The 26,175-nt window shown below is 34.6% G+C and overlaps 1 protein-coding gene across 1 annotated transcript in view; it reads left to right on the top strand.

Annotated features, from left to right (window-relative positions):
• The window catches only part of grik3 (glutamate ionotropic receptor kainate type subunit 3), a 126,383-nt gene extending 102,551 nt beyond the window's left edge, over positions 1–23,832 (top strand). The window contains exons 11-16 of the mRNA XM_028013253.1: positions 449–672; positions 6,078–6,196; positions 12,574–12,791; positions 15,643–15,868; positions 16,143–16,393; positions 17,677–23,832. Coding sequence (XP_027869054.1) covers positions 449–672; positions 6,078–6,196; positions 12,574–12,791; positions 15,643–15,868; positions 16,143–16,393; positions 17,677–18,042 — 1,404 coding nt within the window. The 3' untranslated portion in view covers positions 18,043–23,832. The remainder of the gene's footprint in view (positions 1–448; positions 673–6,077; positions 6,197–12,573; positions 12,792–15,642; positions 15,869–16,142; positions 16,394–17,676) is intronic.
• Positions 23,833–26,175: the final 2,343 nt, after the last annotated feature.

Genomic DNA, 26,175 nt, shown 5'->3' on the forward strand with positions numbered 1-26,175 from the left:
GTTCTCCAACAAACCTATTAGGATAAACACAGCTGTTCTCTGAAGGCCTGAGATTAAATTAAACAGAGTGGGAGTTTATTAATTAGGTGATTTCTGAAGGTTTTGATGCTCCAGATTGTGCTTAGGTATATCAGAGTGAAATTTACTAATTAAATGTACAACATTCTTCAGTTAAAATGAAGAATGTTAAAGTTAAAGAAGACTGTTCTTTAACTGAAAAAAAATTGCAAAGTTGCAATTTTGTGAAATTGCAACTTTTTGTTGCAATTTAAGTGTGAACAATTCTTAATACTTCTGTGAAGTACAATAAATCAAAAGTTGAGATTTTACTAGTTTGATTAACAAATGAATGTATACATGCAGACTGTTGGCCCAGGATAGCCAAAATTAAAGTGTTGGTCTGAAAAAAGAAATCTGCAACTAAAACTGTTTTATTTTCCCTTTTCAGAGAGCAGACTTGGCAGTGGCCCCTCTCACCATTACCTATGTGCGTGAAAAAGTCATTGACTTCTCAAAGCCCTTCATGAGTATGGGCATCAGCATCCTGTATCGTAGACCCAATGCCACAAACAACGGCTTCTTCTCCTTCCTAAACCCCATGACTCCAGACATCTGGGTGTACATTCTGCTGGCGTACCTGGGTGTTAGCTGTGTTCTTTTTGTCATTGCAAGGTAAGTACAGATGCTTTAAGCTGTTTGTCCTTTCAGTCCTTCATTCCTCTCCTCATGTGGTTTTCAGGAGTCACAGTAATTTGTTATCATTGCGGGTCGAGTTTTGAGTACATGAGTCCAGTCTTTCATACTGTGTTAACTGCTGGGTAGTGATCAAGGCAGTTATGTCTGCATGAGCTCTCTACAGCCCAGCAGTGTGAATATAAGAAAACCCCTTCAAGCATAGTTTTAAAGCCCCATCCGGTAAGTAATTTCTGGTTTCCTACATGATGTCTTTGGGAATCGCAAGGGGCCTTATAAAGACTTTTGAAGAAGAAAAAGAAGAAAAAAAGACAATCTTGTGTAATTATCATATTCAGCAGCATAAAAAAGCATTCACACCTGATGTGAAATTACATCTGAGGAGTTTATTTATAGTTAATCATCCACATTTACATATTTTATAAATAATGAAGTTCAGGTTGTCAGCGTATTTTTCTTTAGTGGGGGATTATCTGTTTTTTTGTTTGTTTTGTTTAGTTTTTTTGGTCCTGAATACAATTAATATCCTTTTAGTGTCACTGCCTGCATTTCCTGCTGCTTCTCATGCAAAGTGGTGCTTGAGGAAGTTCTAGAAAACAGGCACTGGAGGAAGTTCAAGGGCTTGAGAGCAAACAGCTGCACTCCTTCATCCTCATTTGCTTCTGTGAAACTAAACTAATTATGGAGTGGCTTTACATAAGTTTAAAATCATCTTAAATTTTTGCAATCATTCACTAAAGGGTACCCCAGAGAGCTCAATGGCTGTCTGTGCCAGGGAGGAGTAAATTGCCTTAAATATTCTTAAATGTATATAAAAGTTAATGTACAGGATAATTACAGTGTTCTTTCAGACAGAAAGGGGTAATTTTAAAGGGATAATAGAAACTTCAGTGTGTTCTTAACAATATCACACCTAAACTGAACCGTGATAATTATATTGCTGAATATCGTTTTTGTCAAATGTAAAAGTTTCATAATAACATATAAATACTAGGAGAACAGGAGCTTCTTTTCATATGGTATAAAATGTGTGAAAGGCTTAAAATTAATATGTTTTTAGTTGCTGTAAAATAAATTTGCCTTGTATAAAGTATCAAAGTCCAACTTTAAATTTGTGTACACCATGAAGTAAGGGAAAAAACACCCACTTTAACATTTTTTGTACCAAAATAAATCAACAATTCTTCCAAAATACAACAGATTGAGACATCTGTGTTTCAATATATGCTTTACTTTAAGTAACCTCTGTCAGTCATACCACAAAATGAGAAAAGACAAGAGACCAACCTATTCAAAATAAAGGTGATTTGACCTTGTCTATATCTGTTGTGCAAAGAACAAATAGCGGTTTCAAAACAGTTAAAATTTTTATAAACTAGTTTGGAAGATAACCTAAGTTTGTCTTGACACTATGCACCCTGAGGAGGATGATAACAGTTAAAGAACTGCTACAAAGAGTGGTATTTTGGGATCATTCTTTATTTTAAGGCTTTTGTATTTCCTAAGTATTTTGTATCCCACTATCAATCTTCAATGTTCAGAAACCAATAAGCTACTTAATAATAAACACACTCAAAGTATATCGAAGTGGAACTTAAATTCCCTTAGAGTTCCATCTTAAATTTCCACCTTAAATTTCCTTTAAGGTGTAACTATAAATTCCATCTTAAAGGGAATTTAAAATTTGCATTAATTATAATTTATGCTCTGTTTATTTGTTACATTGGGATAGTTAATTTAACACAGATATCCCCGGGCAAATACTTTTTTTCTGTTTTGCTATTGCATTTTTTATTTGTAGAGAAGATTTTTGTGTTATAACACATTTCTTCCAACGGGATGTAAAGGTGTTCTGAAAGTGAAGTTGTTTTACTAATCCATTTATTTTCATGTCAGTGGTTTAATCTTTACATTTTATACTTTGTTATGTCAATACAATTCAAATATAAAGTACTATTTTTTGCTACTCCTAAACAGTACCACAATAATATAAAGAGTAAACATAAATTGAACTTTCTGTGCATATTTTGTTCAATATAGTGAAAAAAGACACGGTGCCTCGATATTGCACAAATGGATATCAAAAGATATTCTTCACAAATATATATACAGTATATATTGCTGTTTAAATTAGGACTATATAAACTGACACTCAGTCTTTGACCAGAATGATTTGTTGGCCTGCAAGGATTTAACTGAGAAATTGCACAAGAACTCAGAGTGGTTGAATAATTGTACTGCATAACAAAATCTATGCATCTGTTCATTGATAGTCAATTTCCCCTTTTACTTCCTTGGTTCTTTTGTGATCAGAGTATTATTACCTTAATGTGGTTAACTGGGTGAAATAAACTTTTCTGCAGTATTAAACAATGTTCTATTAAACACATCACCAATGGTTTAGGTTAAAGGCAAAATCTCTAATGTGGAGTTGAGATTAATAGTAACCTTGGAATTAAATTCTACATACAACATATATTATAAAAATAGACTAGGACAGAGTTTCTTAAAAAAACAAAAACAAAAAAAATTAAACAGATTTTTTGATTTACGTGTGTGATTTTGTGTTTTCATACAAACATATTTCTAGATTTCTTCCTCGTTGTGCAGCCTTTAGGACTGTAAGCATGTGATCTGAGGCAAACTAAAGTCTCTGATGGACAATAATCTTTAAAGATACTAGCAGAGAAAACAGAAGTAAGTGCTCCAATTTTACATACGGCCATTAAAACCTTTTATAGGCAGCACTCTTTTTAGAACATACAGTTCTTGCTAATAAATATTTGTCCTCAGCATATGTGCAGGTTTTATGGGCTTATTGATAGTGAGCTCATCCAAGTTGCCTCGTAGTCATGGCAATGTGTACAAATTGACCCCCAAAATTCTAACTGGACGGCACTCTACCATTAAGCTATGGCCAAAAATGTCTGAACTATTCTTCCAATATGTCTCAATTCAAGGAATGCACTCAAATCATTTGTGGCCATTTTAAGGCTTATTCATGTGTCTTTCAGCTACACAGAAGGTCTCTTTGAGTCTCTGTGCCTCTTCACCATCATGTAATTATTTGGCAATGGCTTTCCATTTTAGCATTTAAGTAATACAAAATGAGGCTGAAAGAATTGATCAAAATGGAGACAAGTCAACAGCCAGACAGAGCCTGACTGCAAATGCCACCCAGGTAAAAGATAGCGAAGTAGTAGAATATAACTTAACAGAAAACTTCACCTATGGAGACTTTTTGTTCGTAAAAAATAAGAAACATTTGATTGATTTTTTCTAAATAATTCAATACATAATGTTAAATATTTTTTTAGCAAATAGATATGACATTTTTAAAGGAAATGTTCATAATCAGTCTCACTCAGGTCTGTGTGGATACATTCTTAACATACATTAGAGAAAATCCATTTGGGGCATTTTCCCAAAATAAAGACAACAGTATTGAAAGAAAACTTTTGTAATCGGCTAAGCAGTGACGTTTCATTCAGCATCTGCCGTCTAAACCAATGTTTACCCTGATGGTATTGCAAAGTTTATGGCAGATAGTAAAGTAAATGGCAAATGATTTCACAGTCTCAAAGATGACATTTAATACCCTGTCTGTGTATCCATGACTCATTGGTCACTTTTAAGCACAAAACATGTTTTAAAAAGGCATAAGGATTACCAAAGGTAATCCTTAAAAACCAGGTCAGAAGAGTTTGAAAGTATTTTGATGTCCTGTTTGATTAGATAAAATAGATATTGCAGCTGTGAAAAGAATTCTGGCCAACGCCTTGGAATGGCAACACAATAATGGAAAATATTCTTGCAAAACAGCTAAAGTTAAAAATAAATGCCAGACAATTATTCAGTCTTTAATGTGGAAAGGTTATAAAATATTTATGGCATACAGTGTGAGCTGTCTGTGTAAACAAACAGCTTGCTAAAATTGGCAATTGGGTAGTATTTACCCAAAAGCTTTCAGTAGTTTTCTGTTTGGCACATAGAATTACAATAATAAGTAAAATTGTTCGAAGCTCAGGAATTTCTTGCATCAAACTGTTAAACCTTAACAAAGATAAATTATGGCTTTTTGTCACACATACATTTTATTCTCTCAAACTAACTTTAAAGTTAGACAATGATAACATGAGCAAATATGAATGCAGTTTTCCAATAATAATGCCATATTAAGGAGAGAAAGCTATTAAGACTAAACTGGATCTATGCGAAAAAGTAATTGTCTTCTGAATCTGATTGTTCCAACATTGGCAGCCACAGCTACCCTCAAGCTTTTATGATAATTGGCTCACTATTCTTTACAGAATTGTTCAGCTAGAGGGTTTTAAAAAATATGACCAGTCTGGTCAGTTTAAATCTAGGCTTTGACTAGACTTGCTGATATGCAATTTGGGTTTAAGGTCACAAACAAATGATTTATAGTTTTCACAATTTCAGAAGTTCTTTTTCAAAATTGTGTGTTGAGATGTAACGGGACATGGAACTTTGACTTTACTCTTCCCGGAATATTTTCCGGAAAGTTTAAAATTCAACAACACGTTTTTTAAAAGAAAATTTGATATGGGCCTTTGTTTTTGTTTTTCCTGTGGTTGTTTTACATCTCATACATGGATGCCATTTTTGCCCCAATTCTTTCATTTTGTTGAATCGTGAACATTGACTTTACCTGATGCTCGGTTGTTACTACTGGTAAAAAACACGAAGAAGATGACAGGAAGTAGTAGGAGGATGATAGTTAGTTCCTCTTATGGTTGTTTGTCAACTTACAATGTCTTAAATCTGGATTTGTAACCCTTTGCAGGCTGACTTTGTTCTGATCTGTTTTTCTTTAAAAATGTGGTACATTGAGATTATTTAAGATTACATTATGTAATCAGGATTACTTCTAATAGTCAGTCAGTAATCTGGGTGTGGCTTGTGAAATAGACTTTTCACAAAATGTGGTTAATCAAAGTTAATTTCCGTTTAACAAGGGGGCAATTACTTTTCACATAGGACTTGTATGAGTTTGCTAGTTTATCTGTTAATCAATCACATTATAATTAAACAAGAAAAATCCTTTGATTTATTGGGTAGCCTTTGTGACCAAAAAGTAAAGCAAAACGAATACTAACTCTGTTAGTATTTAGAAATATATTTTCCAAAATTTATAGTTAGCACTGGACATCAATTTTTTTAGATCTATTCCAATAAGAAGATTGAATCAGCATCTTCAAAAATGTTTTCATTTTTTTAACCAAGATAAAAATCGTAGTGATGTCCACATTATAGATTTTAATCTGGTTTATTCCAAAATTCTTAAACAGCCCAGTCAGTTCAGTTCTGAGCTGAAATAATTTACAGAAACAGTATTTCAACCTGCTCTTCCTCCACCCCAGGTTTAGCCCGTATGAATGGTACGACGCTCATCCCTGTAATCCTGGGTCGGACGTGGTGGAGAACAACTTCACGCTCCTCAACAGCTTCTGGTTTGGAGTTGGTTCCTTAATGCAACAAGGTATGTCAGCGAACACGGCTGCTTATCTTTTCAAAAACAGTGTAATCATCGCATGACCTCCTCCTCTTCATCATCAGCTCCTAGTTTGTGCCTCTTTAGCTGACAAGCTCCGAGATTTCCTTCACCTGACTGTTTCATAAGACGTTTACCTGTCAGGAACAACTGCAGGGCTCTGTCTCACATGACAGACAAAGGCTGTTGTCACCTAGCTGCTGTTTAAAAAAAAGCAAAGAGTAGGTGCCAGGTACTTGTCAGAGATTGGCAGGTCGGGATGGAAAACATTGTTCCATGTATCTCCCTGTAACACAGTCACTGGCCCTGTTTAAGAGCATCATGTGTTGGGAGAAAAATAATAAAATGAGAAAGAGGTTTGACAAATGCCTTTTGTCAGCTATGCTAGATCTGAGTGGTGGGATGTTTTCAACTCTAGGACTTATACAGAAGTTGACCTATTGAAAGAAATGTATATGCGCGACTCATAGCTGTGCAATACACAACCAGATATTACAATGATCCTGCAAAACACTGTTTTTGTTCTGTCAGTGCACTTTTATGATACCATTGCTAATCTTATTAACTCCTTCTGCATACTTTGTGCTTTTTAAGCTATTTGAGTCTCACATCATTCAGTTCATTGAGTAGATGTGTGTCACCATGTTTGGTGTTTAGACCTTTTGTCTAAACACTTTTGTCAATACTCAGATTTCTGTAAAAAAATTATTTTTCCAACATAAAGTGAAGGGGGAAGCTTTCAAACAATTTAAATACCTCATGTTCTTTAAGTGCTAAATGCTAGCTTTCAACTAGCAAATATTTTCAAACTCTAAGCAAGTCCCAAGACATTAGGATTTTAGGAAACAAGTCAGTGTTTGAACTTTTTTGTTAAATGACAGTTTGTTTGATAAATATGTCAGTCAAATACTACACTTTTCAACAATGACATTGTCCAAATGGATTCAAATGAGCTCCTACCTTCCACATTTTTTGCAAACAAATTTTTACTGGTACCACAACTTAAGCAAAAGTGAACAATTTATTAAACAAAGAAAATATATTGTCTTTAACATTGTTTCCCTTTGACATAACATTAGACAAACTGAACTACATGACACATGAAAATATCATATTCAGCTTTAAAGTCTGTACCGCTTAACACTTATTGATATCAATTTGAACTATCTATACTAAAATGTATTTTTGTTTTTGCAATTTCCTTGTAAAATCTTTTGGTCAATTTGAGCTATTCCTATCCGCTTATACTATTCACTCTGATGATTTGAAGTACTTAACATTGACTCAAGGAGCTGATTGTTCAGAGTATAAAAACAAGGAAGGGAAGTCCTTTCCTTCTCCAAGGTATTCCTTAAAGGGATGAATAAGCAGAGGAAGGGCCAGGATTTACATAATGGAGTTAACTGCGGCAAAAAGGACCCAAGTAAGAAAATGTTTAACCTCAGTGTAACAAGACAAATCAAGAAGGTTTAGTTAGGCTCAGTGGATCTTTGGCTGCAAGGATTGCAAACACATTCAGCAATTCATTAAGCACAGAAACTCGGCGGCACTCTTGTGAAACTGCACAGCAGCTCTTCCAATTTGCTGATACTGGCAGAGAAATATGAGAGCAGCAGAGGTACGCTGTGAGAGGCAGAATCAAATCAAAATGAGCTAGTTAGTTGCCTATATTATTAAACTAAACAGGGGAGAATTTTCTATTATAATTCATAATGTGGCGCACACTGATTTCTGTAAATGCCAGAGCTCCACTGTTTCTCATTTTCAGGCATTGACTGAGGCTCCTGCTGTTAATCAACTCTTATTCATAGTTCCCTGATTTGTTGTTTTGTTTTTTTTTACTTTGAAACATAAAAGTTCATGCAAGGTTATGAATACTGCATATATGCACTTAAAAACAGTTAGCTAATTGGCCAAATAGTCCAAAGGATCTTGCCAATTACTGCATGAATGCATCTAATTTTAAAATTGACACCGTACCTGGCTTTCAGTGACATCGTTTTTGCAACAGCGCCTTGTAACACATGCTGCACAGCGGTATCTGTAGCGAGGTGTATATTTTGTCTGTGTCACATTAACAGACACCCCTTGCTTGTCTGCCAAACACGGTGACAGCAGCTGAGGCGGAAGCCATTTCCTTGACATGTTTAAAATGCAAATGGACGCGTTTGAGGAAACCCGCAAAAAAAAACTTTACCAGCCTGTCTGTGGGAGGGAGGTGTCAGAGACAACAAAAAGAACATAAAATATCAGGAGGTGCAAAAGCACTCAGATGCGTTCTCGGAGGTCTGGATTTCTCACAACAAACACATATGTGATTATTTTTTACTAATCTGTTTCCTTCTGTAAAATGTTTGAAAGTATGTTTGATCTAAAAAGTTAAATGTAAAAGTAAACATAACAACCTAACAAATTAGTCTGTTAGATTTTGCCTTCAGCATCTTGAAATGGTTTATTTTTAAAATTAAAGACATTGAACTCAATTTTTCTTAGACAAACATATACTTGTAGAGGAAAAAAATCAATTTGTAACTCCGAAGAATGTCTAATATTTCCACAAATATAGGATATTAATTTGTTGCAATCATTTTGCAGACAGTACTTTACTAGATCTGATATTAATTGGTATAACTCTCACCACATGAGTAATGATACTAAGATTAGTTCAGAAGCTACACTGGCGTCTGGTATCACACCAAAGAGATCTGAATAAAAAATGCATCCCACACCTCATTTTTTTTGTTTTAGTTCATATTTATGCACTACTTTATGTTGGTCTATTGCATAAAGTACAAGTAAAGTAAATTAAAGTTTGTGATTTTAACCTGACAAATGTTAATCTCAAAATCAAAAATCAGTAATTCAAGACATTCTGTTTTGGCATATTTGGCTTATGCCAAGGTTTTAGCAATATACTAAAAAACACCAGAAATAACACAATTGTTTTTGCAAATTTGTACTTTCTGTGTAATAAGACTTTCTTTGACTATACACTGTTAGAGAAAATCAATCCAGCTCAATGACATGATGCAGAAATTATGTGACTTATAAAGTTCTTTGTTGTGTTTTGAGATTCATTTCATTAGATGAGACCCTCTGATACATAATGATATATAATGGTTCCAATTATGAGCTTTTAATCAGGAAAAATACCAACTTTCTCATTTAGCGAAAAGTCACTATTTTCAACACAATTAGGGGTTAGCTTCAAAAAAGAATTATTTTTATTATGTTTTTCACTTTTTGTTCTTACTTATTTAAAAATATATTTTGCTGGAATAAAGTCTTTCAGTATGAAAAAAATTCTAAATTAGTGCCTATTCAAATGCTATGGTGATTTATTGATAATTAAAATATGTCCATGTTAATTGTATATGTTAACATGGACATATTTTAATTAATTAAAACAAACACTATATTATGTGTTTGTTTTTATTTTTTTCTTGCTTAACTATAAAAAATTAGCACATCAATTTAATGTAGATATATCAAAAATTGTAATAATTCTCTGACTCTACTCAACATATCATTTGGAAGCAATAAATGACTCCTGCCATCGCCTTAAAGTAACAAGAACATTTCTAAATATTTCCCTGCTTAATTTTATCCAGTCTCAATCAATTACAAAAAAGCACAGACTCTGTAAAAACACTAGGACGTGGCAATTAATGTAATCAAGAATTAATTTTATAATTAATCACATAAAGCTCTACTTACTAATGATTTAATTAGGTAAAAAGAAAAAAACAAACAATATAAACAAAGATGCTAATTAGTAACACTACTCCTGCTCTACAACTACTGAAGTTGGAAGGGAAGTGTATTTTGAATTAGATACTCAACATTCAAAATATTGTATATGCAGATTTAAAAACAATTGTTTTTTTCTAATGTTTATGAGGTTTACAGGCTAGAATTCAAACTTATTCTACCTAATGTTAATTTGAGTGCAAAAGTAAAAGAAGGATCAATTCTAAGTTTCAGAGCTGACACTAGAGGACAGGAAAACAGAGAACCTAGAGTAGGTCAGCTGCTGCTGTTGTCTTCCTCAAAACCTACTTACATTTCTGGTCAGCGAGATAGTCGGCTTCCCTCCTCTAGGAGCGTTTCTGTCTGCACAGAGGTCACTTGGAGACTTCCAGCTGTCTTGTTCTCAACTCTCTTGGATATCTTGGAGAATCCCCACTTTGGATTCTGAATCAGGTCATACCCTTGAAGAAAGTCAGTGAGGAACACTGGTATGTCCGATGAGTGAAGGGAAAATGTACTAGAAATGAAAACAAAAGTTCATACCTATTTAACAAGGGTTTAAATCATTTGCCCATCAGCATATTGACATATGGTAAGAGGAAACTAGCTAGAATGGAACAAACAAATTGCATGACATTTGCCAAGATGACAACTCTTTCCATGGAGTCATAGTCATTCTAAAATATTGCAATAAAATATTGTCAACTTAATTAAACTTCTCATTGATTTGTTTGGGGCAAAATAAATAATGATTGTTCGCTCTGGTTCTTTGTGTCTGAGTCTCAGAACACTGAAGCTCACCTGTGAAGTAGTCATCAACAAGGTGCCGATCAGTCAATTAGATTAGGATTTTGGACAGCTTAAGTCAGAGGTCCTCAACCTTGGTTTTCAGAACCCACAGTTAGGTGTTTCCCTGCTGTTGCACACCTGCATTATGGTTGATAAAGAAGCTTCTGCAACAATTAGAGGCATGCAATCTTTTGAATCAGCTGTGCTGAGTGGACAACATCTAAAACATGTAGGAAAGGACCAGATTTATTTAGCAAGTCAAGCTAATGTAAAAATTCAGCAATTTAACATACATGATTCCCATCACAATTTTCTTTTCAAGTATAATCCAAACAGTAACATTTACTTTGAGTAGACAGTGCATTATCTAGTGAGACATATGATCTTTTGACAGCTAATAGTCTGAACAATGGCCTCTGTATGAGAACATTGACTTGGTTTACAAATAATGACCACTTCCTCTGAGAACAGTATCATACTGTATCTTGCTACCATTTTATTGTTGGCACCATATGACTGAGCTGCTTCTTGTATTTATTGGAGTGTTCTGATGCAGTGCCATATATTGCTCCCTGCTGACAACAGTGCTTTATAGTGTGGAATTCAATTGAGTTACCCATGGCTTCACTTCATTTTTAGTGTGACCAGAGAATGCATCTGGATCTTGCCTCTCTGAAGTCATTGTGAATTAAGGGAAGCTTCTATCTTCCCTTGTTTGTAACCATGTAGAGTCTTTGTCAAACCACAAAGGACAAATCCAATCAAATTTGGTGGAAGAGGTTAAAGAGCTGACCAGGCTGCCCGCCTTCTGTGGGCTTGTTACTCTTCAGAATTGCCCTCATAAATCTTCTCAGTAAAGTAACAGAGTGCACAAAGCACAAGGGTATTTTAAAGGTTGTCAGAGATGAGATATAAAGTAACTTTAACACCAGTCAGTGAGCCATTGTAAACATAATACTGCTCAGAAGAGACCCACTCAAAGTCAAGGCTGATGCAGAGCTCTTCTGTCAACATATTATGCCTTCTTTCTATTTTTTTTTTCTTGATGCAGGCTTTGATTAATTGTTCTTATATTTCAGCAATATATATTTTTAGTGGACCCAATGAGGTATAAAAATCTATTTTATAGGGTCAGAGAAACAGTTTGTGCTTTAAGTCCTTTTAAAGGTGTATTTCAGCAAATTAAAGTAAAATTCAAGCATTAAATAGATTCAAAATTGACATGATTTTAAATTTCCAACACTTGTTTTGATGATTATGGCTCACAGTTAATGAAAACAAAAAGTTTTGTTTCTCATCAAATTTGAAAACAGTAGATAAAAAGGGGTATTAGTACATAAATCTTGGCCCACTGAAAAGTATCTCAATGTACTGTACAAAATATACACTTAATACTTGGTCAGGGTTCCTTTTGCATGAATTGCTGCATCTGTGTGGCATGGAGGCAATCGGCCCACTCTGCTAGGCGTTAACATACACCTGTATAAAGATATCATAGATATAGTGATCTTTATGTTTTTTGCAGGCATTTATTTACTATATACAATAGTAAATAATATAATATAAAATATTCTAAAAACAGGAAAGAAAGAAATGCTTGTATTTCTATGAATATTTCTGCTCCTAGTTTTAGCTCATATTTTGACTATCTTGCCCTGCTGACTTTAATTTCCATTTACCAACTCGCAGCCTCTTAATGAGAAGCAGTGGCACTGCCAAAAGCATTTTCAAGCTAATTAACAAAAATGCAAGCAGTCATGTTACTCCGTTCATTTAACTCGTTTACAGTATGTTTCTCTCTTTCTCTCTCATGGTGTTGCACACAGGCTCGGAACTGATGCCCAAAGCCCTGTCGACCAGGATAATAGGTGGAATCTGGTGGTTCTTCACTCTCATCATAATATCGTCATATACAGCTAATTTAGCAGCTTTTCTTACCGTGGAGAGGATGGACTCACCGGTGGATTCAGCTGATGACATTGCCAAGCAGACGAAGATCGAGTATGGTGTGGTCAGAGATGGAGCAACAATGGCTTTCTTCAAGGTAGATAACAAAGCTATACAGAGTAGTACACAATAAGCAGTATAAAATACAGAACAAATATTTTTCTCAGATTCTAGAAATATTCTTTTGTAAGTATACAGTGCAAGATTCTGTATAGTTTACCTTATATTTAATATGCACATTGGTAAAGACTACTTCTGAACAGCTGTGCAGACCATATTCGAGATTTAAAATGTTACTTTTGGAGTATTTTTAATTCTACATATTATGCAAAAATATGTTTTTTTAAAAAATCAATATTTTCTGTTCTATATTTAAAATGTCTTGGAACCAGATACATAAACACTTGTGATCTTTGAATAGCTATATTAAAAATAAAAGTTTTGGGATTATTTCTGCTATTCAAGAATTTTTAGCAATGAACAAGAGAAACAGGTGGCTAATTACACATGGCTCAAGTGTCCTCTACCTGCTGTTGCCCTTGCAGAGGGGCTTACTGATGCTAATGCAATGAGGCAGAAAAGGCTGATAAATGATTTTGAAACCCAGATGTACAAAAATACTTTTTTTCTGTTGTTTGCTAATGGGTTCTAACCACTAATGTGGATTAGAGAAAAAAATAGAAAGTAAAAAAATGTTTTAGACTTTTTACTCCAGTTCAAAAATCAAAAGGATAATGATTGAAAAACTCCTGGTGCAAATTCTGTCCAAGAGGTTTTTTAATTGTCAAAAAGTAAATTTCCCATAAAAATAAAAAGTAGAGTAAATACAAGTTATTTATAACTTGTATTAATTAATTAATTAATTACTGATGAAACTTTTGTGGATGTCTTGGAACTCTAGATTTTGTCAAGTTTTGTTCTGTTTTGTGCATCGTGATTTTGGATGATTCTCATTCTCTTTAAAATGAGAACAAAATTGAAAATACTTATGTCTTGCTGTCATGTGGTCATCTATTTTTTTATATAATGAGATGTATGTGGGGAAAAGTAAATGTTAGTGTTTACCAAAATAATATAATAATATACAAAAAATAATATTTTAAACATTTTATTTTAAACTCAGATTTTAAAAGCATCACTCAGTCTTTTTCAATCAAACCAAAGAATCTTGTTGTCTGTGTGATCTGGCAGAGCCTACATAAGATGCATTCAATGATTAGAAAAAGATCACATTTTTGAGTTTTCAAAAAGGCTGGTCCAGGATCCAAGCTTTTCAAGATTAAAATCAGATTCTGGTCAGCAGCCAATTTGTGGGTCATGTTAGCGTTTTAGGGAGCTCATTAGATGATTAACTCTAGGCAGGAGGACAATAACTTTGGTCATTGTCATAAGAATGTTTCACAAAGAAGTGATCAGAGTTGTGCTCCTGATGCGGAGATCGTTTTACTTATCTTGCTTCGTAAACATTTTACATCCAAGCAACCGAACGTAAATATAGACATAACATCAGAAAACATGATTAAAAGTCATGTCACACAAATGGAACTGAGGCATTATTAAGAACCAATGAATGATAAAAACCAATTAAAAACAAAGCAGACACTACTTTATATTGTATACTTGATTAACAGTGTGCATGAATAATTTTGATCTATAGAAGTTCTTCTCACATCTTCAACAAAATTTTAAAATGCCAGTAATACAACTAATCACCAACTTAGGATTGTTTTAAAGACATTTCAACATTATTGCTTTAAAGGTTAGGGTTTGCAGGACAAACGTAAGAAATGAGATCAAATAATTCATTGCATTAACATTAGAGCTTTACTGATGGTGGGAGGGGGTTTCCTTGGTAATATGGTAATGTTAATTAAACATTTAGCAGCATGAAAAATAAAATGATAATTAAGTATAGGTTAAAACATATACAAGTGAATCTCAGTACACTAGAAAATAATGTATTATAAACCAAAATCATTGTGGATGACATGAACTTATTTTAGAGTTTAAAGAGTCTTTGTATATGGACTTAAATAGTGTTACTAACTTCACAAAAGTTTGATTAATTTACTTATTTAATCCCCCATAAAAATGCATCTATGCTGTAAGCCGTTAAAATTTTGTATGAGTAAAAATGTGAGTGACAAAGCAAGAGTCACATCACAATAACATCATGATATTCGTGCTGCACTTTCTTCCTTAAAAGAAGAAACAGAATGTTCTTGCATTACCTCAAATTCTTACAAAAGTGAAAGTTGAAGACTGCTAAAAACATAACAATAAGTGGTTGTATGCCAACTTAAAATATCTCTTCTAAGATCGGCAGGGCTAGACTGTTACTGGATTTAACACCAGGAGCAGATTTCTTATAAGAGCATCTCACACAATTTGAAATGGCTCATAGTTATTAGACAGTAATTATCTTGGATTAGACATGGCATAAATGTGACCTCACAGAAAATTGCATGAAATACCTCATAGACTGATGCAAGACAAATGAAACGGCATTCTATTATTGCTGCTTCAGTAACACTTAAGAGAATAGATGTGTGTGTGAGCTTCAATTCATCGTTCTTTAATCCTGTTATAATGGAGATCTGAAAAGTAATCATTTAAATCTATTTGATTTTTAACTAAACACACCACTAAGAGCTGTAGAGTAATTACACATACCATTTGTATAGTCTCTATGTATTTTTAGCATTCAGAAAATCTCCATCGCTACTGAAGAACAACCCATATTTAATAGTTTTTTGTTTTTTTTTACCTTAAACACCTTTGGCTATTGCATTTTAAAAATTGCTTTATTTGAATTTAGCATTCTTATGTTAATATAAACATTGTATGCTTTTCCAGCTACTTCTTCTTTGCCTCCAGCATCGAAGAATGTTAAAACGTAGTTCGGAGATTAATTTACTTTTACAACTTTCTTTTTCCATCCCTCGCAGAAATCAAAGGTTTCTACATTTGAGAAGATGTGGGCCTTCATGAGCAGCAGGCCGAGAACATCTCTGGTGAAGTCTGTGGAAGATGGGGTCCAGAGGGTGCTGAAGTCTGACTATGCACTCATTACAGAGTCCACCACCATTGATTATATCACTAGGAGAAACTGTAACCTGACACAAGTGGGAGGGCTTATTGACAGCAAAGGCTACGGCATCGGCACTCCCCTTGGTAAGACTTATGAATAGCCTCTAAACTGTATTGCAGAGCTTCAGTACTATGAAAGATTCAAACCCTTTTCGTAAGATAATTGTGTTTTTTTTTCCCCGAAAGATGAGGGCAAGAGAAATAGCCCTCAGATGCAGTAGCAATGCAGGGTAAACAAGAAAAAAAAAATATTAGCTACCCATCAAGACAGTGTACCACAACGTGTTTAAGAACCTTATTATCACAGAGTCCAGCTGGTTTTTCATCCAAAGTTAAATGGACCTTATGTTACTTGCAGGCTCACCATACAGGGACAAAATCAGCATAGCAATCCTCAGCATCTTAGAGGATGGGCTTCTTCACGTTCTGAAGGAGAAGTGGTGGAGCGGAAGCAGCTGCTTGGATGAGGAGCGTCGCGAGACAGGCCCCATGGGGATCCAGAACCTGGGTGGTATATTCATTGTGCTGGCATCTGGTCTGGTGCTGTCTGTCTTTGTGGCAATTGCTGAATTTATCTACAAGCTGAGAAAGACCGCTGAACGTGAACAGGTATATATCTCCACAGATCATGAGTTTAAAGAGCTTTTTCATGAATTTATTCTCACTGTGTGGTTTAGAAAGCTGGTCAAAAGCATGATGTCAGCATATTGTAATTATACTGGGTTTCAACTTATTTTGCCCATATGGGTGCATGTCAATCAATTTGAAAATAATTTAAAAAGTAATTTATTTCAATACTTCCACATATATTTCACATATAACAGTGGATCCAGAATGTTTAATTATAACCCTTATTAAAATGCCATGGTATTGTGACATAGAAATATAATTTTCTTATAGAGAAAGCTTCTAGGCCAAAACAAAACTTTAACTTCTGACTACAATTTTGAAAGATGTTTATATTGCCATCTCATAAAGTCATACCTGTACCCATCAAGTCCTGGATTGCTTTTCTCTAGTTGGAACTTGGATTTTGTTAAGGTGCATTGAATCATGAACGTTTCCAAAAATTATGCAGTTTTTACCCCAAACCTATAAAACTAGGTTACTGTCTTTGATTTTTATATTTAAAGTGGAAAACAGATTGAGAATTATTTATCCTGACCTCAATTTTCATTTATCAGAAGCATGGTATTTTATAAGTGTTGTACATTTGAGATCCACTGCGTATGAATTTCTTGTTTCAGATTAAATTGCAAAAATGAATTAACGTCATAATGCTATTTTTATTTGTAAAAATGCACCTGTATTTTACAGAAGCTAGGAACCATAGCTATTTTGTTATGATTCTTTTTCTGCATACCTTAAAGCTATGCTGTATTCATAGCTTTTGATTCAAAAATGTCATAAAGGGATTTGCATGCCTTTCTTTGACTAATCCCTTGGAGTACCTGGCCACAGCACCACAACATTTACTCATTTAACTGGCATTACTACAAATTGGAACAGGGAATTAATCCATTATTAGTCATTGGAGATAGCAGAATAGCATCAACCCTTTAATGGTGTAAATCAATAATTTTGAGTCATGCTGTGTGCATTTTTGCATGCATTTTCATGTATTATGTGTTCAGTGCCACTGACACAGCAATATTAATGAGCTATGTGCATACCACATGTGGTGGTGAGGTTGCAGTGTAACATTAATGACAGCCAGGCGCATATGCACACAAAGCTATTAAGGCAACATGAGTACTCCACATCCATTTCCTGCTCTTTAGACTGTAGACACCCTCTGCTGTCAGAACAATTTAAAGCTAAGGCATTTACCCCCCGTCCCTTTCCCCTCTGCTCCGCGTGTCCCTCCCCGGATCCTCCCTTTTTGCCCAGAGGTCTTTGTGCAGCGCCATGGTGGACGAGATCAGACTGTCGTTCACCTGCGAGAGACGGGTGAAACACAAGCCTCAGCCCCCAGTCATGGTGAAGACGGATGCAGTGATCAACATGCACGCCTACAACGACCGACGACTCCCAGGAAAGGACAACATGAGCTGCAGCACTGGGATGACTCCTGTGTTCCCCTGACAATGTGTTCCCTGCAGGGCAAGAACCTCGTGAGCAACATTTCAGGGGCAGTGCCGGAGCCCAGGGACAATGGCATAGACGGGATCACCAGATACATCATTAACAACAGTGACATGGGAACACTTACAAAACATGGACAACTCAAATTGGCAGCATCAGCCACACAGGTATGACAGACACCGCTGTAATCAACACTACAAAAAATACTTGGTTGTGGTTGTAAAGGTTGTGCAAGGGGTAGAAAAACAACCCGACAAAGGTACACCCAAATATGAATCAGTTCAAGTCTGATGTTTACATATGTACCACAAGAGAAAACACAATATTCAGTGGACCCTGAGTCACTTAAAAGATTTCAAATTTTATGTGAAAACATGGTCTGGCAAATGAGAAAAGGCTTTTTGAAAATGGCAATAAATGACTTTGGTACAGTTCCAGAAGGATAAGGGAGTTTTGTTATAAATCATGGTAATATATGAAGTTCTTTTGTTGAGTCTGTTGATTTTCACAAAACTGAATAACCTTTGGCAGCAGAAAGTGTTACCTCAAATATGTACAGGTTCAGCTGGGTGTCTGTGTCATTTAGTGTTGGCAACACTGTGACTGGTAGGACCTACAGCAAGATGTGAAACAGTAAATTTACATCTGATGTAGCTGTGATGTGTACCTAAAAATATTATCATACAAAAACAACCACAATCACTCATGCAAAGTGGATTGTGGACACATCAGCTGTATATTAAAAACATAAGATTCAAACTTGGGATATTTGACATGATTTTTGACATTTTTTCCAAGGTTCATTTTTTTTTTCAAATTACTTTGTACATAATTTGATTGTTACCAGATAACATGTTGATTGCCAAAGACCTGACCATTCAACAGATTTATACTCGGAACATCAAGAGCCAGAGCTGTTTAATAACCAAGTGTTCAATTAAAAGTGAATTGGAGGGGCTGAGTTTATTTGCTGTAAGAGGCATTCAAATCTTTCTATGTCTGGTTATGGCTAGGCATGGCTCACTATGTGATTCCAATTATATGATAACCTAGTATAAAGAACACCATTGAATCAAATCATTCATGCAAAAATCTAAAACTAAAATGGATAACAAAATCCAATAAATTTTAGTAATTAACAGAATAGCAACACATATTTTAATTTGTACGAAAATTACACTTCGATTTTAACAGAATAAGATGATTTATAGCATTTCTTGACTACCTATTTCATTTTGATATGTAGACTGAAGCAAAAATCAGGATCATCACCTGTGAAATTGAGCATACATTTTTAAGTGCTTTAATTTACACCACCGAGGCATAACAAGATAAATGCTGACAGGTGAAGACAAGAAAACTGATTAGAATTTCAACTTGATACTCAGTAGCGGGTGAGATACATTTGAAAAGAAGTTAATATTTAATATATATAGTTGCTGCATACAAGCAGGAAAATATGAATTTGAGTAAGAGTTTACGAAGGGCCTATTTGTGTTGGCTTGACAACTGGATCAGAGCATCTACAAAACTGGAGCTCTTGGTTGTGGTCTGCAGCGACAGTTTCAATTTAAATTGTCCAAGGAAGAACAGTGATGAACTGGGACCACAGTCAGTCAAGGTTTATTGAACAGAAAAGGGTAGCCTGCTTGGTCCAAAATGTAATACTAATTATGAAAGAAAGGTGTCAAGAATGTCCAGTGCATCAGATCTGGAAATAGGACAGTAGAAGATGGAGGAATGGTTCCCATGAAGGGTGTTTGTCTTTATTTTATTTTATTTTTTACATGAATGGGCCTTTGCCTTGCCTATCTGGGGAATACAAAGCACTGCAGGAAAAAAGACAAGCCAGCATAGGCCATGTGATGCCTTGGCAATGTCCTGATGGTAAACTTTGAGTTCTGGGATCTATGAGGTTGTTGCTTTGGCATGTACCAGTTACTTTTTTTATTTTTGCAGACCATGTACACCCTTTCATACAAAATCATTTCCCTGATGATTGTAGGCTCATTGGAAATAATGTTCCAGGCCACAAGACAAAAAATGGTTCTCCATTACTTTGATTTGTCAAATTGCCCTCCAAATTTTCCAGATGTCAATCTAATTGAGCATCTGTGGCATGTGTAAGACAAACAAGTCTGATTTATGGAGGGCCCATCCAAAAGTTAAAGGACTTAAATGACCTGTTGCTAACATCTTGGAGCCAGATACCACAGCAGACCTTCAGGGGTCTAGTGGAGTCCATTATTAGACTAGTCATGGATGTTTTGTTGGCAAAAGAAAGACCAACCCACTATTTGTCATGTGGCAGTAATGCCATGCTTTATTGGGTGTATACAATACCTATTTTCTATATTCTTCTCTTTTTGCGGAAAACAAATATCACACTAATATTAGCTAGTGGTCTACCTGGGCCATTTGCTGTTGTTGGCAGTTGACTACTGAACACGTTGCCAGAAGCTAGCTACCCTAACATTCACTTTTCTTGAAATATCTTGTTTTACCCAATCAACTACATTTCTTTATTGCAAGATATGAAAAATTACTGGAGTCATCTTTTGGCAGTATCCAGAAACAGGTTGGGGAGGAGTGGTGTTCCATTAAATAGACCAATAAAAATGCTGGTTACTCCAGAACTGCCTGGACATTAAATGGCAAGGTACATTGAAAAAACTGAGTATTTCTTGCCAGTCTTCTCAGAAAGTGAAACTCATATTATATAGAATCATCACATAAGTAATGGTATATTACAACCCTTTTTTTTCTTGTAATTTTGATGACTATGGTTTATAGATAAAAAAAAACTCAAAATCCACTGCCTCAGAAAATTAGAATATTGTGAAAAAGACCATTATTTAAAATTCCTGGTGTCTCATGATAATTAGCTAATTAACTCAAAGAACTTGCAAAGGTTTCCTGTGCTTTTAAATACTTTTAATCTATAAAACGACTTTTTTTTTTCTGAGATGACTGGCAAGAAATATTGCACTTTTACACAATATTAGATTTTTTTTAGAGCTGGCTATTATATTATGGATAAATGGAATGACATTACTATAACTTGATTATTAAGATTCAGTATTCCTTGTTTCTAGTAAATGATCCATACCTAGTCCAGGCATTGCAGCTTTTTCATGTAAGCCTTTGCATTTTGTTGAACTATTGTTCTTTAATGCCGTTGTGCTCCCATGTTTTCATGAAATGACAAGTCTGAACATAAACTAAGTTATATAAAGTAATCTGTGATAGGTTCTCTCTGTTCTTGAATAGCATTTTTCTTCATAAAATTGTGCTTTTGGAGCAGATACAATTTATTTTTAGTTTACTGACTTTTATGTCAGTAGGCATAATATTCTACAAAGTTCAGTGTATAGACAAGAGCCACAACTTCAGTGCTCCCCTTTCCAAACAGAACACTATTGTTGTTGGCTTCATTTTTGTAGTTACTCCAGTCTTCACCAAGTATCATATTATTTTTTAAGAAACATGAGTTCTGTTTTATATGAGTCATTTTTGTGGGCAACTTCAAAATTCATATTGAAATCCGTGATAGACTCACTGACCGATGTCCTCCAGCAGAAACACTCCTCCCACAATGTTTTATAGCATAATGTCTCCTTAAGCAAGACTTGTGTTGACTTTGACAGTTTCCCTTTGGATGACTTTGCAACCATTTTGTAGTTGCTAGTGCCACTGCTTTATCCTGTGTTGGATTGATTCTGAATTGTATTGCACCAATTAAATATTCAAGTGCAGATGCTTGAAAAACTACAACTTCAAAAATTTAGGTAGTGCTTTTCTTGTCATACCATCCACTAAACGCTCTTCTACAGTACAAGTTGCATTCGCTCAATATGTCAAACAATGTCTGACTTGTGATTAAATGTTTTGCCAATAGACACTTTGATCAGCATTGACTAAAACAGAGAATATTAGTCAAGGTTTTGTATTTATCCATCTTATTCCTGCAAGCTGTAAAAAACATTGATCTTGAATTGCATTGTAAAATGAAAATAAATTTTCTATAGACACATATGAAAGACATTATGTTTCAATACTGTTAACCTAAATAAGTTCCATTATGAGTCGTGGATGACCAGCCTAGGTAACTTATTGCAAACCAGTTACATCAGAAAAAGTATGTCTAGCTAGTAAAACAAATTTTGTTACTCTGCTACCTTCCTGGAAATAGCACCAACAATCAATACTATAGCAACAGCTCTGGATAAAAGGTGGATATCTTAAGGGAATAAATAACTGGTATTTACTGAAAGTTAAGTGGGTTTTATCAGGCTATATTCATTAAATTAGCAACTGCTCTTTGGTTGATTGTGACCACAGAGTGCCTGGATGACGCATTTTTCAAACACATTTTCAAACTCTTTCCATGTCAGGTGTAATTTACAAGATTTTTGAAAATAAGTTCTAATTATTTTATTTTTGCAAAATTAAAAAAGGCATTAAAAAGGCTTGGGTTTAAAAGAAAAATGAACCACTTTTGAAGGGGATCTCTGAATAGATGATTGGTCGGCTTAATTACCTGGTGTGGACTTATGCTGAAAGACTGTATGGTAATTTGAGAAAGAGCAGTCAATTATTCTGTTTGTTTGTGTTGACTGTAATGCCTATAATTTTTTTTATCTCCAGCAAAATCACCCAGAATAAAGATTGGAGGAGTCTGTAAGATGCCATTATGCTGAAGCAGAGAGAACATTGAACCTCTGTGAGGTTTACATTGTCTATACACAATGACAAAAGAGAAAACATATCTATCTATTCAAGGAAACTTTAATCTGTAAAATTTAGCATTGGTTTGGTAGAGACTCGCTGTATAATTGTTTATTGATTCTCTTCTGCTAAGTAGAGTAAGTAGAGAGGATTGGCAGAAGATGTATTTTACTAAATTTATACAGTTATATATTCATTCTGTTCACAAATATGTTCTAGATGCTATTTATTTCATCAGGCCACTTTACCCTTCCTCCCCACTTTATCCCAAATCCACTTCCCCCAAACCCTGTTTATTTAATAGAAATACGTTTGAAAATGATATATTGGATTCTTTTCTATCTAGATGAGAAAATGTATGTAAATCGTCTTTTATGATGGCTAATATATTTCTATATGGTGAAAATAAAGTGGAGAGATTGAGCTCCCTTAAGAGTTCAAGGGATATTCCCTCAGAGTAGGCGTTTCTTGTGTCAGTGGACCTTTATTCTTCACAAATTCCCCTTTACAACCTGGTCTAAAGTGTAACTGCTGCTGATCTACAGTTATACTATTGTACCGTCACACTGATGTGTACTGGAACTTTTCTTGCAGGTGATTAAAAGACTTTTGAGACTCATTGTACAACATTTCTTTAATGTGTGGCAACAACAATACATGAATGAAATTTTGTTGATTCTAACATGGCTGGTTCAGTCCATTTGGTTACTGAATATAAACATCTTTTTTTAAAATAAATAATGTGAATAATGTCATTTTACACAAAACTGTAAGAAATGTGAGAGAAAAGTAACAGAAAATGTAATCTACATAAACCTGTTCTATTACCTGTATGTGATAAACGTTTTTATTTTCATTCTTTTTTCTTTTTTACCTTTTTTTTTCCTTTTTAGCCCTAACGCTTATATCATCTGGCAAAAAACCCTCCCAAATATATGAGAAATATGTTGGTGCCAACCAGGGTTTTCTTTGTGAACATACAGACTTTCTATGAATATAGTTTTTGTAAGATTTTGCTAAGAAAATATGAAAAAATTATTGAAAAAGTGGGACAGGTGTATTTGTTTTCATTGTAACTGTATGTGTAAAAAGAGCATCTTAATAATACACTGGAGGGTATCAGCAAACTACTATAGAAAACTTACTGAACTATTCTTTTTAACACACTGTGAATAATTTAATTGTACAGTTTGCTGTATGGGTTAAATGAAGTTTTAAATAAAAAATACAACCTACTTGTTCTTCTACTGATTGTTGTTATGCACTGAAAAAAACAAACTAACAGGGGAAATAAAAACACATTATTTAGGCAATATTTTGGTGGCACTGTATGTGAAGTGGAGTCTGTGTTTACAACTGCAGAAACAGTTACAGCAGTTTCACCTACAATGTGAGAGCACATCATATAACACAAAGAGGAAACTGCAATAGCAAATAGTCTCTTTTTTATTGTAAATGTCATTCTAATGTGTAAAAACATTAAGATTTCAGCAGAAAACCCAGTTGGTAGCTCATGCTTTGTTTTTCAAGCTGCGTGCACTAAAGTAGATGGGCATAGATCAACAAGTATCAGGAGAAGCAATGAACGAGCTCCTTCTGTGCTGCTCAGACAGCCCTTACTTTACCGCAACAACCCCACACACAAACAAAAAACACCCTCAAAACAGAGCTGCTTCTGGGGAAAACAGAAAGACAAAGAGAAATATTGTCATGTAAAATGCCTGTAGATGATACATGCTGTAAATTGGTGTTTTATACATAAACTGAACCAAACTGAAAATAGGACCACAGTAAAATAGAACGAAATGATGATGGATGACAATCCTAAATGAAGAATCAAACCTTATCCTTCTGTCTTATGATCTTGAAGCTTTGAAACTGTTTTCCTACTTTTGTTAGACTTTTGGTCATTTTACTACCTTGACTCTTCTTAGAGACAATTTCATCTCTATGACATGATACATCTGTTTTGGACTAAGTGGTACATTAGTACAAAACAAACATTAGACCAGTAGCCATAGTCTAGATGGTTATTGGTAGCATTCATTTTTTACATAAAAGCACATGTTATTATCTGCAAAATTAAAACACATAAAATGTCGTTTTAGAAATGTAGAAGAAAGAAGACAAACCAGATTCCATGCTGCTCCCATGTAAAAACAAATATTCAAGACGTTCAAATGTCTGTTTATCAGTACAATACCAGTAAATATATATATGAGTTTATTTTCATGTATAGAAAATAATTGCATTGAAGTTAAACCTAAGAATTTTTTTGAGCTTTCAGTTTATTTCTGAAACCAGAAGAAAGACAATTATAAATTTAAAGGACAGAGGCTAAATACACACTTATTCTATGTTCATTCATGGATGAGCCAGAGTCTCAATGTAAGGGATCCAATCAAGTGCGATAGGGAGAGATTAACCTTGCTGGCGTTGCAGTGGCAGATGTGCATGTTAAAAAAGCCAGGGAACCCCAGGCCACAGCACTGAGGAGCAGCGGGCGGATAATGAGCGATGGGAAGGGGCCTTGCACCTAATGGGGAGATTTATTATCTCTCACTATCAATTAATCCCCTTGGACAGACCGGGGCCAGCAGGAGCGCATCAGGAGTATGTAAAAGAGAAAAAGGCAGACTGGGGAAAGATGGGAGCTGGCCAAATGAAGAGAGAGATGGAAAAGGACACAGGGCTGGCAGCACCAGGAGCACTGGGGCAAAACAAAAAATTATGTGGTGGGAATAGAAAGAAAGCTTGAAAGATGTGACAGCAGAAGTTGAAGGACAATGAGTTTATATTTATGATAAAAACTTGTTTCACAAACATCTAACATAATTAAATAGTTGGCACAATTACATGGGTTTTTGCCATGTTTAATAGATACATGTTTAATATTAGCTGCAGAAGAGTTAAATAAATCCAATGGACTATATTCCAGAAACTACAGATTCAATAGATTTTTATTTATTTATTTTATTTTTTTACTCCAAAAAGCCATTAATTGACATCACCCGGTTTCATGAAAGGAGCTCATCTATCATTGAAGAAAAGAAAGTATTTTTCTTCAATGTTGAAAGGTTATCTTGATGTTTGAAATAGTTTTTATCAGTGTTGTATAAAGTACTGAAATCTTAGAGTCAAGTAAAAGTACAAGTACCTCTCCAAAATATGACTTTGGTAAAAGTCGAAGTCACTGACTGAAATGTTACTTGAGTTAAAGTCTTAAAGTATCTGAAACTTCTTGTACTTAAGTATGGAAATTACTGTAAAAATGGATGTACTCAAGTAATGTAATGAAAAGTACAAGTAAAAAGTAAAACAAAGCAAATGCAGTTTGAATGACATTTTTTATATTTTGGTAAACTTGTCAAATACACTTAAAATAATGTACCCAACCAAGTGCAGGCAAAATTAAACCTGCTAATAGATATACCTGCAGGCACCATTTAGTTAAGAAAATTAGGTGCTTTACCTATAGCACAAGGTTAACTTAACCTGCTTTACAACTGAACCAGCTTCTTAGTATACCCTCCAGGACAGAAAATACAAAGTTTTTGTAAGCCTCAAGTTCAAGTAAG

Source organism: Xiphophorus couchianus, chromosome 3 (assembly GCF_001444195.1).
Source record: "Xiphophorus couchianus chromosome 3, X_couchianus-1.0, whole genome shotgun sequence".
NCBI classification, from domain to species: Eukaryota; Metazoa; Chordata; class Actinopteri; order Cyprinodontiformes; family Poeciliidae; genus Xiphophorus; species Xiphophorus couchianus.